The sequence below is a fragment of the Sminthopsis crassicaudata genome, chromosome 4 (assembly GCF_048593235.1).
Source record: "Sminthopsis crassicaudata isolate SCR6 chromosome 4, ASM4859323v1, whole genome shotgun sequence".
Lineage (NCBI taxonomy): Eukaryota > Metazoa > Chordata > Mammalia > Dasyuromorphia > Dasyuridae > Sminthopsis > Sminthopsis crassicaudata.
Genome location: NC_133620.1, coordinates 300,730,512 through 300,746,600, shown reverse-complemented (window position 1 = coordinate 300,746,600; position 16,089 = coordinate 300,730,512). Strand labels below are relative to the sequence as shown.

The 16,089-nt window shown below is 33.0% G+C and overlaps 1 protein-coding gene across 1 annotated transcript in view; it reads left to right on the top strand.

The window, feature by feature from the left end:
• The window catches only part of CFAP52 (cilia and flagella associated protein 52), a 56,352-nt gene that overhangs the window by 38,415 nt on the left and 1,848 nt on the right, over positions 1–16,089 (top strand). The window contains 4 exon segments of the mRNA XM_074311936.1: positions 4,163–4,311; positions 10,922–11,067; positions 13,858–14,009; positions 15,120–15,222. Coding sequence (XP_074168037.1) covers positions 4,163–4,311; positions 10,922–11,067; positions 13,858–14,009; positions 15,120–15,222 — 550 coding nt within the window.

The following is a 16,089-nucleotide window of genomic DNA, read 5'->3' as shown; positions in this document are numbered from 1 at the left end:
ATTAATGCTGCCCAAGACTAGCTCTTTTTTTGGTTACTCACGGATAGAACATCAAAGACTTTTTCACATGAAATCTTATTTTTGACAGTCTGTATTTACACCTTTAGTTGTTGTTTTTTTACTCTCAAATAAATGCAGGACTTAGATATAAAATCCTACACTTTAAAAAAAAAAAAAAACTTTCTTTAAATGCCACCTCATTAGATTTGGCCCATCATTTTCATGTGATAATATCTTCAAGTCTAAACTCATTTAGGTTTCCTTTCTAATTTTGTTTTATGGAAATTAGACAGACAGCTTTTTGCTATTGTTCAGTCATTTCAGGTTTTTTTCCAATTCTTCATGACTCCATCTGGCATTTTCTTGACAAAGATACTGGAGTAGTTTTCCATTTCCTTCTCCAGCTCATTTTATAGATGAGGAAATTGAGGCAAACAGTGACTTGCCTAGGGTCATACAGCCAATAAGTGCAGATGCTGTGCCAAGATACAGATAAAAGTGCTGAAAAGGACACTGGACAATACCACATGATCCTTGACATGTCACTTGAGATATACCTCCAAATTGAAAACCATACATTAATATTTGGAGGGTATAATTATTCAAATAACTATAAATTCAGCTAACTTTATTATCATTCAAACTACATTTTACCACCTGTTCACAAGGATATCAAGAGAAGCAATTACATATTTTTGTTAATCCACATATACTGTATATTTGGCATTTCTCTTATCAGTCAAGTAACCCTATCATAAAGTCTAGCATAACTTATTCTTTTTGTCTGCATTTATTTTTAACATTAATTTAAAAAAATATTCTGAGTTCCATATTTTCTTACTTTTCCTCATCCTTCCTCCACTCATTGAGAAGCTAGCAAAATGATGACCTTAAGCATGTGAAGTCATGCAACATTTTTCATATTAATTATGTTGCAAGCCTCATAATAATAATAATAAGCAAGAAAAATAAAGTGAAAAAGTATGCTTCAATATGTACTCAGAGTTCATCAGCTCTATCTCTGAAGGTAAATGGCATTTTTTATCATGAGGTCCTCCTTTGTAATTGTCTTGGATCATGCTATTAATCAGAATATCTAAGTTTTTCACAATTGATCATCATATTTGCATGACTTATCTTAAATTCATGCTGGCTTACTGTGATCATCACTTCCTTTTCTTGATGGTCAAAAAGTGTTTCATGTAACTTTTTTGTAAAGTTTCACATAGAATTTTGTTGGAATGATGGAATTATCACACTTAGAAGTGTGTAGTTTGTTCAATGAACCCTATTAAATAAGTCAGAATTCTCACCTCTAAGCTTATGATGCATCTTTTATTCCTCAGATTGATAATGATCAGTAGTTATCTTTTAGTTTTTATTTTTGTATTCTGAGATATAATTATAAGCCTATAAACTTCATATAAATCAATTAGATGCTCTTCTACTATTTATTTATTTATCTAGACTTCAAAATCTTAATTGTTTTACCTTTAACATTTGAAGATTTTTCTTCTTGATAGTGGAAGAAAATTTGGAGTTGGATGAATAGTTCTGCTTTCTGTCACTATATGAAGTAGTTTTTTTTTTTTTTTAAGTCACTTGTATTTTTGTTTTTTCTGTAATTGTCTTTTAAATGGCATTTCTTTGCATTGGAAGGAGAGAAGAAAGTTATTAACAAATAAAATTTAACTATTACAGATTCCCTTGAAATCTCATATTCTTTAAATTTGATTGGAAAATTTTAAGTTTAAATTTATATAGCAGTGCTATGCAGGTTAGCCTAAAGATTATCTATGTTATCCTGTTCTTTAAACCTGTGTGAAGTCCATAAGCAGACAATGAGAGCCTTTTATTAGTGGAGGGCAGTTAAAGATGGTACAGTGGATAGAATGTAGGGTGTATGATGAGGAAAAGCTAAGTTTACTTCAGACACTTACAAGCTGTGGGATCCTGGACAAGTCAATTAACTTTTGTCTCCCTCAGTTTCCTAAAGTGTAAAACTGGAATGGATTATAGAGCCTACTTCACAGGGCTGATATGAGGATCAAACAAGATCATATCTGTAAATAACTTGGCACATATTAGGTACTTAGTAAATGCTTATTTATTTCTTCCCCTATCATCAATAGAATTTTATTTTTAAGCTTTTTAAAATAGCTTTTTATTTTTCCAAATACATAAAATGATAGTTTTCAACATTAATTCCTGTGCTCTGAATTTTTCTCCCTCCTTTTTCCCCACCTCTTCCCATAAATAGCAAACAATCCAATATAAGCTAAATGTGTACAATTCTTCCAAACATATTTCTATATTTTTCATGTTGGACAAGAAAGCTCAGACCAAAAAGTGAAAGAAAAAAATACAAGAAACAAAAAAACAAGCAAAAAACAGCAGCAGCAGCAACAAAAAAAGATGAAAATACTATGCTTTGATTCACATTCAGTCTCCATAGTTCTTTTTCTGGATGCAAATAGCTTTTTTCATCACAAGTCTATTAGGATTGCTTTGAATCACCTCTTTGTTGAAAAGAGCCAAGTTCATCATCATGTAGTATTGTTATTACTCTGTACAATGTTCTCTTGGTTCTACTCATTTCACTTCATCTACTCACTTCTTCAGTTCATGTAAATCTTTCCAGACTTTTCTGAAATTATCCTGCTTGTCATTTTTAATAAAATGATAATATTCTATTACATTCATGTGCTATAACTTATTCAGCCATTCTTCAACTGATGGGCATCCACTCAATTTTTAGTTTTTTATTTTAATGGTTTGGTGCAAGTACAAAATTTTTTTTTAATTCCTTGTCACTGCTACAAAAATTTTTTGCACATGTGGTTCCTTTCCCCTTTATTATCATCTCTTTGAGACATAGACCCAACAGCCATACTGCTGAATAAAAGAGTATGCATAGTTTGATATCCCTTTATAGTTCCAAATTGTTCCCCAGAATGTCTGGATCAATTCACAACTTCACCATCAATGCATTAGTATTCCAGTTTTTCCACATTCCCTCTAACATTTATCATTTTTTCCTGTCATTTTAGCCAATCTGAGAGGTGTGAAGTGGTACCTCAGTCAGCAGAATTTTACAAAATTTTATAATTTGCAGGATTTTTCTTTTAACATTAATTTCATTGCATGTAATATATCCTTTCTCTATTTCATTTCCTCAAACTGAAAGATACTTTGTTTCTTTACTACAATGCTCCAGTGGATTTGTTGATTTTATCAAGGAGGATATTCCATTTAGTGAAGACCATATCTAACCCAGGCTTATCCTGGACCATAATTGCTTTTGTCCTTTCATAAGGTTGTCAAAGGGGAAGCACTTTACAAACTCAGAGCCTTTATCTTTCTCTTGATAGTATACACATACCAGTGGTGTACACATTCTTCAAAATTATCCTTTATCTTCATGACCAACCTATTAACCTTTCTTCTTTTTCAATCATACATTTCTTTCATGATATTATTTTTGTCACTTATTTCTAAATTCATTATAATGTCTATCATACCTCATTGTTCCTTATTTGATGCTTACCTTTTTTTAAAGACTTTAAAGACTGGAGTGTTTCATGATTCACAATCATATTTCATCTCTGTGGAAGAATATTGCTACTAAAAAAGATGGAAATTCATTTCAGGAAGAACATTAGGGTATCAAAAGAACTTTACCGATTTTCAAATACAATCCAGCCTGCTCCCATTCTGTTAATTTTGGAGCTCAACATATTGTCTGTAAATGGTTAAGATATTATGCTTAAGGACAATCTTATTAAATTATCCATTTAACTACATATCACATAACTACATATCACAAGAACCTAGTTCATCTACTTGGTTTTTTTTCCTTAATGATTCTCATAAATGTCTGTGTTCCTGAGCAGAGTATATTTTATTATTTTATTTCTAAATAATTTTCTTATTGAGAGATACAAGATTTCTGCATATTTTGCAGCAGAAATAATACAGGAACATTACATCTCTTGAGAATAAAAGGCATTTCATACACACAAAATATCAGAAGTGCCATGTAAACAGTGTCTTTATCATCCTTAATTTGTGAAAAGCAGTTCAAAAATTAATGTTTAATGTTTAAAAGCTGAATTTAACACCGATGTGTACATCACATTTTGTGATAATTTTGCTTTTTCAGTGGAACTGCTGACTTGTTTGCCACTTGTTCCAAGGAGGATATCAGAGTGTGGCACACCTCTTCCAGCAGAGAACTGTTAAGGATCACTGTGCCAAATATGACCTGCAATGCTATTGACTTCATGAGGGATGGCAGAAGCATCATTTCAGGTAATGTTCTTGTATCAGATTGAGATTCAAACCCACATGATAGGTTTGATTATTGCAGTTTTTATTTTATTTTGGCTTCTTTTTAACATAGTTGATAGAACAGCCTTTTATCTATTATTCTTGCTTGTTTAAACCCCTCTTTCAAGTCCCACTCTTGGAAGAAATAACTTATAAAATAATTGTGAGCATTTTCGTCTCAAATGATTGGATAGATCTTTACCGAGCATCCTGTTTGCACCTCAAACTTCACATCTGAAACTGAACACATGATCTTACCTCCCTCCCTCCATACCTTTCTCTTCTTATAAATGTCATTTTTTCTGTTCACAGATATCCACAGTTGGAACCTCAAAGTTTATTTTCCTTTGCCTCACCCCACATATGCAATCAGTTCCCAAATATTGTCAATTCTAAATCCAAAGCATGTGTATTAAGAAAAGTTATATGTTCAGATTCACTCCTATAAATAACGCTCTCAGACTCAATTGAAAACGAAAGTAAGGTTTTAATCAAATAGGACAAAGTATAGATAGTTTAGATTTGCATAAAAAAACCAAATAGAAATAAGAACAATTAACAATATGACAATTATAGCAGATAGAGGAAGAGAATACATCACCAATTCAAGGGAACCTCAAAAACTCAAATGGCTGGGAGCCCCGTTTCAGCCTCAATCAACTTGAATTGTGTAAAGATTTTTCCCGGACGAAGCGTCCTTCTCACAGGTGAAGCTCAACTATGGTTTTAGAACGCAGGCTTTTTATATGTTTTCAGATAAAGAAGGCTCCTGGCAAAAACTAGCTATATAAGGTTTTTGACAAGGACTTGCAACATGTGCAGTTTGTGTGACAAAGCTCAATCTATTTTTGGGAACATATTCATGTTGACTCATCCCAGACCTCTGAGGCTTGACATATGTCCTTATTAATTGCATATGATCAGGGAGGAAGCCACCCAGCCCTAAGCATAAGCATTTTCCAAGAATGGCTAGTTCCTGGTATCTATTGTCAAGAACATGCAGAGTTCATGGAAAGGTCAAGTTCCTATAATTTAGAAGCTCAGAACTGTTAGATTTGAGTGAGTTTATAATTCTAATATGAAATCTTAATTTCTTATTCAGCATCCCTCACATTTGTTATCTTCTCTCTGCTCATATTGTCAGTACCCTACTTTAAGCACCATATAGATGGAATACTGAAATAATATTCTAATTGTTTCCCCAGCCTCCAGTGTCTCCATTTTCCAATTCACCTTTTACAGAGCTAAAAGATTTATGAATTACATATTGTGCCTATGCTCAAGAACTTTATTTTTAAGATGTAACTACTTTATTTTACTTTTTGCTAATTAATGAATATTAATTTTGTCTTAATCCCAACTCCTATCCATTGAAAAGAAAAAGAAAAACAAAATACTTTTAAATACATTATGTCAAACAAAGTAAATTCTCACAATGATTTTATAAAAAAAAGTATTATCTCATTCTAAACCCTGACTCCATCACTTAGCTATCAAAAAATGAATAGCAGGCTTCATCATGAGCCTTCTAGAACCATGGTTAGTTGTTGGGCTGAATAGAGTTTTTAAGTTTTTACTTTAACTGAAGCTTAATAGATTTTTGATCCAGTCCCTTATTTTTAACCCTTTATTTAATTTTATGTTTCAAGTTTGTTTCTTATAAGCAATAAATTATTGAATTCTTATTTCTAATCCATTCTGCCATCTTCTATCATTTAATATTTAAGTTAAACCTATTGTATTTGTCATTATTATAATTAATTGCATATTTTCCTCTATCCTATTCTCTTATACTTTTTTCTCATTTCCCATCATCCTTTTACATAGAAGAAGATAATGAAAGAAAATGAGTGTGGTCAGAATTAGTACTCTAGTTTTGGTTCAATCTACTTCTGACCCCTTGTCCTTTCTTCTCTGTCACCTAGAGCCCAATCATGAGTTCTCATTCTTTTTTTTTTTTTTTTTTTTTTTTTTAAATTCCTCTTCTCAATCTACTCTTCTGGATGAAGAGTTTACATTACTTAGGTCTAATCTTAATCTGCCTTCCCTTTTGTTTCACCATTTCCCTTTCCTTCTTCCTCTTTCCCTTCTGTTTCCTTATTGAGTATTTCTGTACTCAGCCCTGTGTGTGTGTGTGTGTGTGTGTTGATATTCTTCTATCGTTTTAGTTCAGTGAGGTTCAATTATAATTTGTTCTTCCCATCCTTTCCCCTTTGTTTGTATTGTCATCTACCTCAATTATATAAAATAATTTCCCCAACCATCCCTCTCCCTTTTCCTTCCAACTGTGATCTTTCCCCCTTCTCTTTCCATTGTTCTTTTATGATCATGATAGCATAAGATCCCAAAATCTCTATCTTATTAAACTGCCTCCTTGATTGCTAGTGATGTAAACATAAATGTAAACATTTTATGCTTGATTAGTCCCTTACAAATGTTCACTTGTGTTTACCTTTTCATGCTCTCTGTATTTCAAAGTTTATATACCGCTCAGATCTTTTTATCAAGCATTCTTGAAAGTCCTTTATTTCATTAAAGATTCATTCTAATAGATTCTTCCATAGGATTATACTTAGATTTTCTGGGTATATTATTCTTAGCTGTAAGTCTCTACTTTTTGTTTTCTGAAATAGTATATTCCAAGCTCTCTGCCCCCTTTATGGTGGTATTGCTAAAGCTTGTTTGATCCTGATTGTGGCTCCTTGGAGCTTAAATTCTTTCTTATTATTTTCTTGCAATAATTTTCTTTTAACTGGAATCTCAGGATTCTAACTGCTTTCCTATTTTTAAAAATCTTTTGTCTGGTTCTAAGAGAGGTAGGCAATTTTTTTTGATTGTTTGAAACATATTTAATGCTTTAGTTTTCATCATAATGTTTAAATAGTTTAGTGATTTTTAAATATTTTCTTAATCAGTTAACCAGGTTGGTTGTGTTGGCTATAAGAATGTTTACATTTTTGTTCATGTTTAAAGTTTTTTACTTTGTTTTAATGTTTCTTGTTTCTTGGTATCATTCGTTTCTATTTGGGTCATTCAAGTTTTGAGGGAATTTGTTGCTTGGCCAAGGTTTTTTTTTTTTTTCCATATATGTTGGAGCTTTATTGCAGGTACCATTATGTTTTGCATGTTTGTATATTTGTATTGTATTTTAAAAAAATATTTTAATAATTTTTATTTACCAGATATATGCATGGGTAATTTTACAACACTGACAATTGCCAAACCTTTTGTTCTAATTTTCCCCCTCCTTCCCCTCCCCCCAGATGGCAGGTTGTTAAATATGTTAGAGTATAAATTAAATACAATATATGTATACATGTCCAAACAGTTGTTTTGCTGTACAAAAAGAATTGGACTTTGAAATAGAGTGCAATTAGCCTGTGAAGGAAATCAAAAATGCAGGCAGACAAAATTAGAGGGATTGGGAATTCTATGTAGTGGTTCATAATTTGGGCAAGGTTTAGAAATGCTTGTGACAAGTTGCTAAATCTACTTTCAATTCATTGTTTTGTAACTATTTTCTTTTCCAAACTTTACCCTCTAGCTCTCTCATTTAATTTATAACAAAATTTTAACTCTTAAAAAACGACCTCTTGCTTCAGCTTTTCCAGAAAATCTATTTGAATTTGGGTGCAAGAATTTTTCTTGGAGTTTTGCTTATAAATGTTTTGAAGCCATTCTGGGTTTGTTTTTTTTGTTTTTTTGTTTTTGGGAGGTGGAGGGGTGGGAGGAGGTTGTTTTAAGCATCTTTGTTGCCAAAATGCTTTTTAGGATGGGATTTTTTTTTTTTTTTTTTTTTTTTTAATATTTGCTCTTCCAGATTACTTCCTGACTTCAGACTTTGTCAGGACTGGTTTCTGCACACTTTGGGAGGAAATATTTGGGCTGAGTTTGTGTCCTATTGCTGCTTTCTAGCTGTAATTAAATATTGTGTTATTCTAGGATCTCAGGGTCTGCTAAGGCTGGGAACCTACAAATTTTCAGTATTCCCATGGCTTATTCTTGCTTGGCATTCCAACAGACTATTGTCAGAACTAAAAAGCTTTGCTAATTCAATGACAGAATTGTAGGCCCCCTTTTAATTTATACTTTCTGTTGTTGTTATTCTATTGCATGCTTCAGATTGGAATGGATGCCAAAAAGTAAGATCCCTGCTCTCCTTTGATCCTCAGAATCAGAGATACACAGCTTGCTAGGGAATGCCATCCAGGAATGCCATCAGTATTCATAGAGATTTTGTTGTTTTTATCAAGGAATTAAGAGTTCTATTGCTGGGGCAGCTGGGTGGCACAGTGTATGGAGTACCAATCCTTAAGTCAAGAGGACCTGAGTTGAAATCTGGCCTCAGACACTTAACACTTCCTAGCTGTGAGACCCTGGGCAAGTCACTTAACCCCAATTACCTCAGCAAAAACAAACAAACAAATAAAAAACAAAACAAAACAAAAAAAGAGTTCTATTGCTCTGTTTCAATTCTATAGCCTTACATTTTGGTAAATTAAGGCTGAGTCCCTTTAGCTCCCTGCTGGCAGAGCAACTAAATTTCAAAGGCAGCTTTAGAGAGGAAAAAAAAATCCAGACTATCCATTTTATATAATTGTTGTGAGAAAAGCACTTCTTGAGCACTTTATTTAAAAAAACAAAAACAAAAAAAAAAACCTTTTGGTTTTGGGGGGGAACAATTTAAGCAGTGGTGGAAAAAATAGCAAGGATATTATAACATTCTGTGGTTCCTGTATCTATGTTCTACAACAATTTTCCTCATAAGTATCCATATGATTTGTAAGAATTTGCCACATTGGTTCTAATTGCCAAGGTCTCTCCAAGATTGAGTTAGTCTTGTTTTTCTTCTTCAATCCCTAGGTTAAAATTAAGCCTATTCTTTAAACACCATGTATCTAGGGATATATCTACAGGCACTGAAAAGTCATCAAAATCTAGCTTTTCTGAATCAATTCTCAATTTTAGGGATTTGGTGATGCTCTCATTAGAACTTGCCTTTTGTTTCTTGCAAGATCCTGTAGTAGAAGCATGGATGTTCAGGGCATAGAATGATCAAGTACAAATTTTCTGTTCACAGTATTCTACTAATATCTTGAAAAAACTGAACAGTGCTAAAATACTCCCTCTAGCTTTAATATTCAATATTTTCTTAGAGAACTTAATCTCACATTAGTAAAGTCTAGTAAATAGCTAGTCATATGGGTAGCTATCATTCAGTCCTTCAAGTTCTCTGCATAAGCTAAAGGGTAGTATTTTTTTTTTTTTTTTTTGCAAATCTCTTATAGAATATGGAATATAATAGTTAAGTTAGGATACCTTGTTCAGAACAGCAAGATATCCTGTATCTTCAATTATGTTCATTTCTGTAAGGAGTCTCACTGGGATCTGTAGATTTGGCAATTAGGAAGCAACAATAGTAATGTCTAACATTTATACAGCACTTTACATTGTAGTGTGCTGATGCATTCCCTGTAATCCCTTCTACTGAAGAAGGCTGAATATAAAGAATTCCTTGAATTTGGAAATGCTAAGCTACAATAGGGCTAAATTTAGGTCATAGTTTATTTCCACTGAGCCTGGCACAAATATAGTAAGCTTCTGGCAATGGAGCACCACCAAACTTTGCAATGATTGCATAAACTATCCAGGTAAAAGAAATTTGCAGATTTAAAGCTTTCTAACCAAGCATTTCTAAGAATGAGTCATTCGAGGCTAGGAATTTCCAACCCAGGCAAGATAGGAAGAATATCGTCTCAAAAGAAAAAAAATTGAGTTTGATTCTCATAACAACTCCTTAGTTTATAGATGAGGAAACTAAGAGACTTGTTCAGGATCACATAGCTAGTAAGTATCTGAGGCACTATTCAATTCAGGAATTCCTGACTGAGTTCCTCTCATGTTCTATACATTATAGCACCTAGCTATCTAAAATGCTCATATACCAACATAATCTTCACACTGTCCTCTTTCCCATCCATTTATGGGGAGTATGTTGATATTTGGATGTGTTACCGACATTAACTTGTTATTCTTTCTCGCTTCAAGCTCTTATAATCTTATTGTGTCCCATGATCCTACTGAAACTGTTCTGTCAAATGTCACCAAAGACCTATTAAATGCCAAATTAATGGATTTTTTTCCCAGCAGGAGGGATCTAGTGATTGGGAATGGATTGTGGGATGGAATAGAAGAAGAAATAGAGATGTAGGTCCTTTCTATAGGCAAGAAGTTGGTTGTGATGACCTCAAAAGAAACATTGGTATGGGTTAGTTAGGTAATATTAATGTCCAACATATTTCCTCTTTCTCCATTCCTCTTCCCACAACAATTCATACTTCCTAATCCAAAAGCTGAGAATGTGAACAATCCAGTGAAATTTTAGGAAATTAATATAGGGGAAGTAGAGAAGAAAGGGGTTCTGACAATAGTCCTCAGCCTTATTCTTTCTATATCACTCTTCTTCCTATATCATCTCTTAATTATGATTTATGTGATTCTATGTTTCAGGTTGAGGTTAATTTATCTACCCTATTTATATATATATATATATATTTTTTTTTTTTCTTTCTTTCTTTCTTTACTCTCCTAGCATGGAATGATGGTAAAATCCGTGCATTCACTCCAGAGACAGGTCGACTGATGTATGTGATAAACAATGCTCACAGCATTGGAGTAACAGCCATTGCTACTACAAGTGACTGCAAAAGAATCATCAGTGGAGGCGGTGAAGGGCAGGTGTGATATTTGAAACTAAGACTGTTTGGAAGTGATGTAGTTGGTATTTAACTTAGAAACACACTTGAGTTCACAATCATTGGCAAAATGAAAATAATTTTTAAAGAGGAAGACTATAGATGAACTTCACCTTAAAATAATAATGTGAACAATCCCACTTAAATCCACCCATCTAGGATTTCATTCTTTTTTCACTTCTGTTTGTTTTCAATAGATTGTAGTTTGTGTAGAATCAAACTAAGACACTGTAAGACTCTGAGCTATGTCAAGTGTAGGTAGAAATGTCATTTTTCTTAGAGGCAGGATGTTGAATAAGTTTATATACAAGGGCAAATGATAGAAGAGTAAGAATGGGGAAAAAGGAGTCATAAAATTGGTACCTCAACACTCTTTTTGTTATTTCAAACTTATAGGATTTTTTCTTCTTCTTCAAAGCCTGCCTCTGAATTTTCGGTGCTTTGCTAGTGGGGACCCAGCCTTTTATCTTGCTCCTTGTCTGAGATTCAGGAAAATGGTTCTTTGCTTAAACCCACTCCAGATTTTTGCAAATCTCATTTGCCATTTTTAAGACACCTATAAAAATAGCAAAAGTTCAACACCCATCAACAAATAGCAAAGCAGATCTTTTGTGCTGTTATAAAATAAATGCCATTATTTGAGGCAGTAGCCTTGATTTGAAAATCCAGGCACTTAACATTTATAGGCTGAATGACTATAAAAAAATCATTTACTTTCCTGGGCTTTTATTTCCACATCTCTAAAAAGGGGATAGCTTCATACTATCTTATATATTTGTTTTCAGAAAAACACTTCATAAACTTTCATGTGTTATTTAAATATGAGTTATTATTTTTTTACTCCTTTCCTTTATTATGGGGGGAAAAAAAACCCAGATTGTCATTGATTTCATATGATAGGTAATTGTTGAACAAATCTATCATAATGTAGAAATTCTAGAGGTTAAAACCTAGATTTTATTATACTTAAGCAGATGTTTAAGATTCAGAAGATTATCCCTGAGTCCAGACTAGGGTTCAGACCAAGCTATTAATAGAGAAAAATTGTCAGAGAAACAGAAAAAAAAATTTTAAACATATAACAATGTTTAAATGCCATGAATGTCACACAGGTCTGGTCAAGCAGAGTCATATCATAGTTTTCCTCCAAAATCATTAAGATTAAACAAACTAAAAACAAATTGGTGAACAAGCTGATTTTTCAATCTATCTATCTATCTATCTATCTATCTATCTATCTATCTATCTATCTATCTATCTATCTATTTTCCTGAGGTTGGGGTTAAGTGACTTGCCCAGGGTCACACAGCTAGGAAGTGTTAAGTGTCTCTGGCCACATTTGAATTCGGTCCTCCTGAATTCAGGGCTGGTGCTCTATCCACTGCGCCACCTAGCTGCCCCTGATTTTTCAATTTAAACACAGAGTCTGTGAAATTTTACTCTATTAACTACTTTGAGGCTACATTACTACTATAAATACTATAAATTGGGCTGATCAAATAGAAGTTTACATGTCACAAAGAGCCAAAGGGTAGGAGACAGGGGGAAAGTAAGCTAAATTCCCTTCGGAGGGTTTAAAGTTTTGTTATATTCCCTTCTTCCTCTCTTTTGGTTTCTTATCTTAGGAATGTCACTTATTGCTATCATTAAAACTTGTGAGTTAGGTTTTAGTCAGGTGAGGTTAATATTAATGGGAGAAAGATTTCAGTAAGTGAAACATATTCAGGAGAAATAGTCCTGAATGATGTTTAAAAAAAAAAAAAGGAAATTGAAAAATTCTCATTTTTTTGTTTCTATTATTTGTCTTCTCATTATCTGATTTTTATAAATCAAGATAGCTTTGCCTCAAAATCTTTTTGCTCTCAGTTTCTAGACTTTAAAGTTCCTAAGAGTTTCCAAAGCTGCTCTAGCTTTTTAGCTAGCTAAAAGCTTCCTTCTTTGTTCTCTTTTTTCTTCTTCCTTCCTTCCTTCCTCCCTCCCTCCTCTTTTTTCTCTTTCTTTCTTTCTTTCTTCCTTTCTTTCTTTCTTTCTTTCTTTCTTTCTTTCTTTCTTTCTTTCTTTCTTTCTTTCTTTCTTTCTTTCTTTCTTTCTTTCTTTCTTTCTTTCTTTCTTTCTTTCTTTCTTTCTTTCTTTCTTTCTTTCTTTCTTTCTTTCTTTCTTTCTTTCTTTCTTTCTTCTCTTCCTTCTTCACATGTGAGAAAGAAAAGAAGTCTAGAATCATTTAAATTATTAAAAATTATAGGCATTAAATCAATCAGAAAAGCAAACTTAAAATCAAGCCTCAGTTTGTTCATCCATAAAATGAGGGATCAGATTAAGTAGTCTCTAAGTTCTCTTTCAGCTCCTCTTTTCAGCTCCTTCCTCTTTCAGCTTATTAACCTGTGGAATCAGAATGTAATTGCAGGAAAGCTACTTATCGTGCCTCACTTTCTTCAAGTGTAAAATGGGGATCATAGTTGCATCTACTTTCCAGGCTTGTTATGTAGATCAAATTAGATAATATTTGTAAAGCACTTAGCACAATACCTGACATATAGTAAAGAGAAATACTTAATATTTCTCTTCCTTCTTTTCTTTTTTCCCTTCCATGGCAGCTTATAAACTTATATATCCTTTATCAATTTTGAGGAAGAGATTTGTAACTCAGAAATGAAGTGTCTCTTTGGTGGGGTGGGAAGGGCCAGGCCTTATGATTCTCTGATCACATTGAGTTGTATACATTTGAGTTTGAGTATATGTAGGGTTTTTTCAATGTTTTTTTTTTTCCCTTGAGGTGAGAGTATGGGAAATAGGCCCTCACTCCCAGAAACTGGAGGAAGCGCTAAAGGAGCATAAATCATCAGTATCCTGTATTAAGGTAAAGAAGAATAATGAAGAGTGTGTCACAGCCAGCACAGATGGAACTTGCATTATTTGGGACCTTGTGTACGTACACTGTGATGGTGAGGATGATGGAATGATCCATCAATGATGGAATGGTCAAGTGCCCTAAAAATGTAATGTTATGGTTCAGGAGGGTCCATGTTTCCAGGATTGAATCCAAATTGAAAGATGATTCACATCAAAAGAATTGATCTTAAACAATTCACAGAATTCTTGGATTGGATTATTAAAATTCGCCTGTGAAAACTATTCCACTATGAAATGACCTGTAAATGTCCAGTAGGATTTTTTTCACTATTAGTTTATGGAAGTTAATACTAGTTTTCTCAAAGACTTTCAGGAAAATGAGAAATTTGGAGGAGAGAAATTAGTTGTTTTGTCCATTTAAAAAAACTGATTCCATAGGAAAATCTTGAATAAAAGAAATAGAAAAAAAAGCATTATTATAAAATATATTCATTTGGGGAGAAAGAGAAATAATTACTATGAACAACTGGAAAAGTAGTCAAAAGGATAAGATATTTACATTAGATGCAATTTTTCCCCCCATCCATCTGAGGACAATAGAAAGAAATGGAAGATTGGATAACTAGACTCTAATTCTAATTCTAGTCCTGATATTAATAATTTTTTGTGACTGTGCAAATCATCTCATTTTTATGATCTTTAACTTTTCCATCTGTATAAGAGGTTTAGACTAGAGGATCAGTTCTGTCTTTAATAGTCTAATTTCTCTTTAAAAGACTATTTAATTAAGAGATAGGTTAAGAACTTTCTTCCCTAACTGATTATTTCAGATCATAGAAATCAAAGGCTTGGAATCCTAGCTTTGATCTCATTGCCTATGTGGTCTTTGACAACTCGCTAAAACTTTTTTGGGGGGAGGGGAGGGGGGAGGGAGGAGGCAGAGAGTCTGGAAGGGACCGCTAACTTTTCCCAAAAGTAAAGTTGAACTATTTGATCTTGAAAGTCTTCTATCTTGAAATCTATGATTTTGGGAGTTTCTTGAGCTAGAAGAGATAATCCTGAGATAATCTGACACAGTCAATTAGTGGAGGAAGAACAAGTAAATTCCAGAGGTTTTTGTTGTTGTTTTTTTTTTTTTTTTTTTTTTTTTGGTTTTTTTTTTTTTTACCGCTAACTATTTTTCAGGCGTCTGAAAAGGAACCAGATGATTCTGGCCAACACCTTATTTCAATGTGTTTGTTACCATCCAGAAGAGTTTCAGATTATCACCAGTGGGACCGACAGAAAAGTAAGTAGCCATACCTGCAAAAGACAAGATCCTTTAGAGAGCTAAGATTCATTACATAAAGGTACTAATAGGATATGGCTAGACCAATTATTATTGCTATTATTTCATGACTAAATTCAAAATGAGAAAGACTAGATAGTCATAGCTTCGTAAACTACCCCAATTCATTACTTCTAAAAAAAAAGTTTATTAATTGAGACATCTTTAATTCATTACTAGGGATAATTGGACAGGAGATGAGAAGCAATTCTTTTTTTACTGTCCATAAAAAGTTTATCAATTTAATTGCATAAAGACCTTACAGAACTACTGTTTTAAACTATGTAAAACCTTAGTTTTACACTAGTCCTCCTTGGATCTTCAGAAGTACTTATATTATTAGCCATTCATTTAAAGTGTATACAATTCCTAAATTGCTATTCTCTAAGTTTTACAGTGTTCTTTAGTTTCTTTAGAGCTTTCAATTAAATAAATAAAACAATTTTCATGATAAATTTTTAAAGAAGTGTTTTTATGAGAAATATGTTTTAAAAGGTTGAAAAATGAAAAAAAGAGGATGTAACATGAAAAAAAGCCCAACTATTTAACTCTTGTTAACTTTACTGCAAATGCTCTTCCAATTTGTGTACATCCACCTTTTTAAAGGCCTTTAAACATTAGAATCCGAAGTACATGCAACCTGGGCAGACAGATATTAGTGCTAACAATTTACATTCACTTCCCAGTGTTTCTTCTCTGGGTGTACACCTCTGTCCATCATTGATCAACTGGAAGTGAGTTAATGCCTTCATATGAAGATAACCTTAAAGGGAAAGAAGAGCTCAAAGGCTTCAAGTGCTGGTCAACCCACTTTGGAGAGACTCAAAA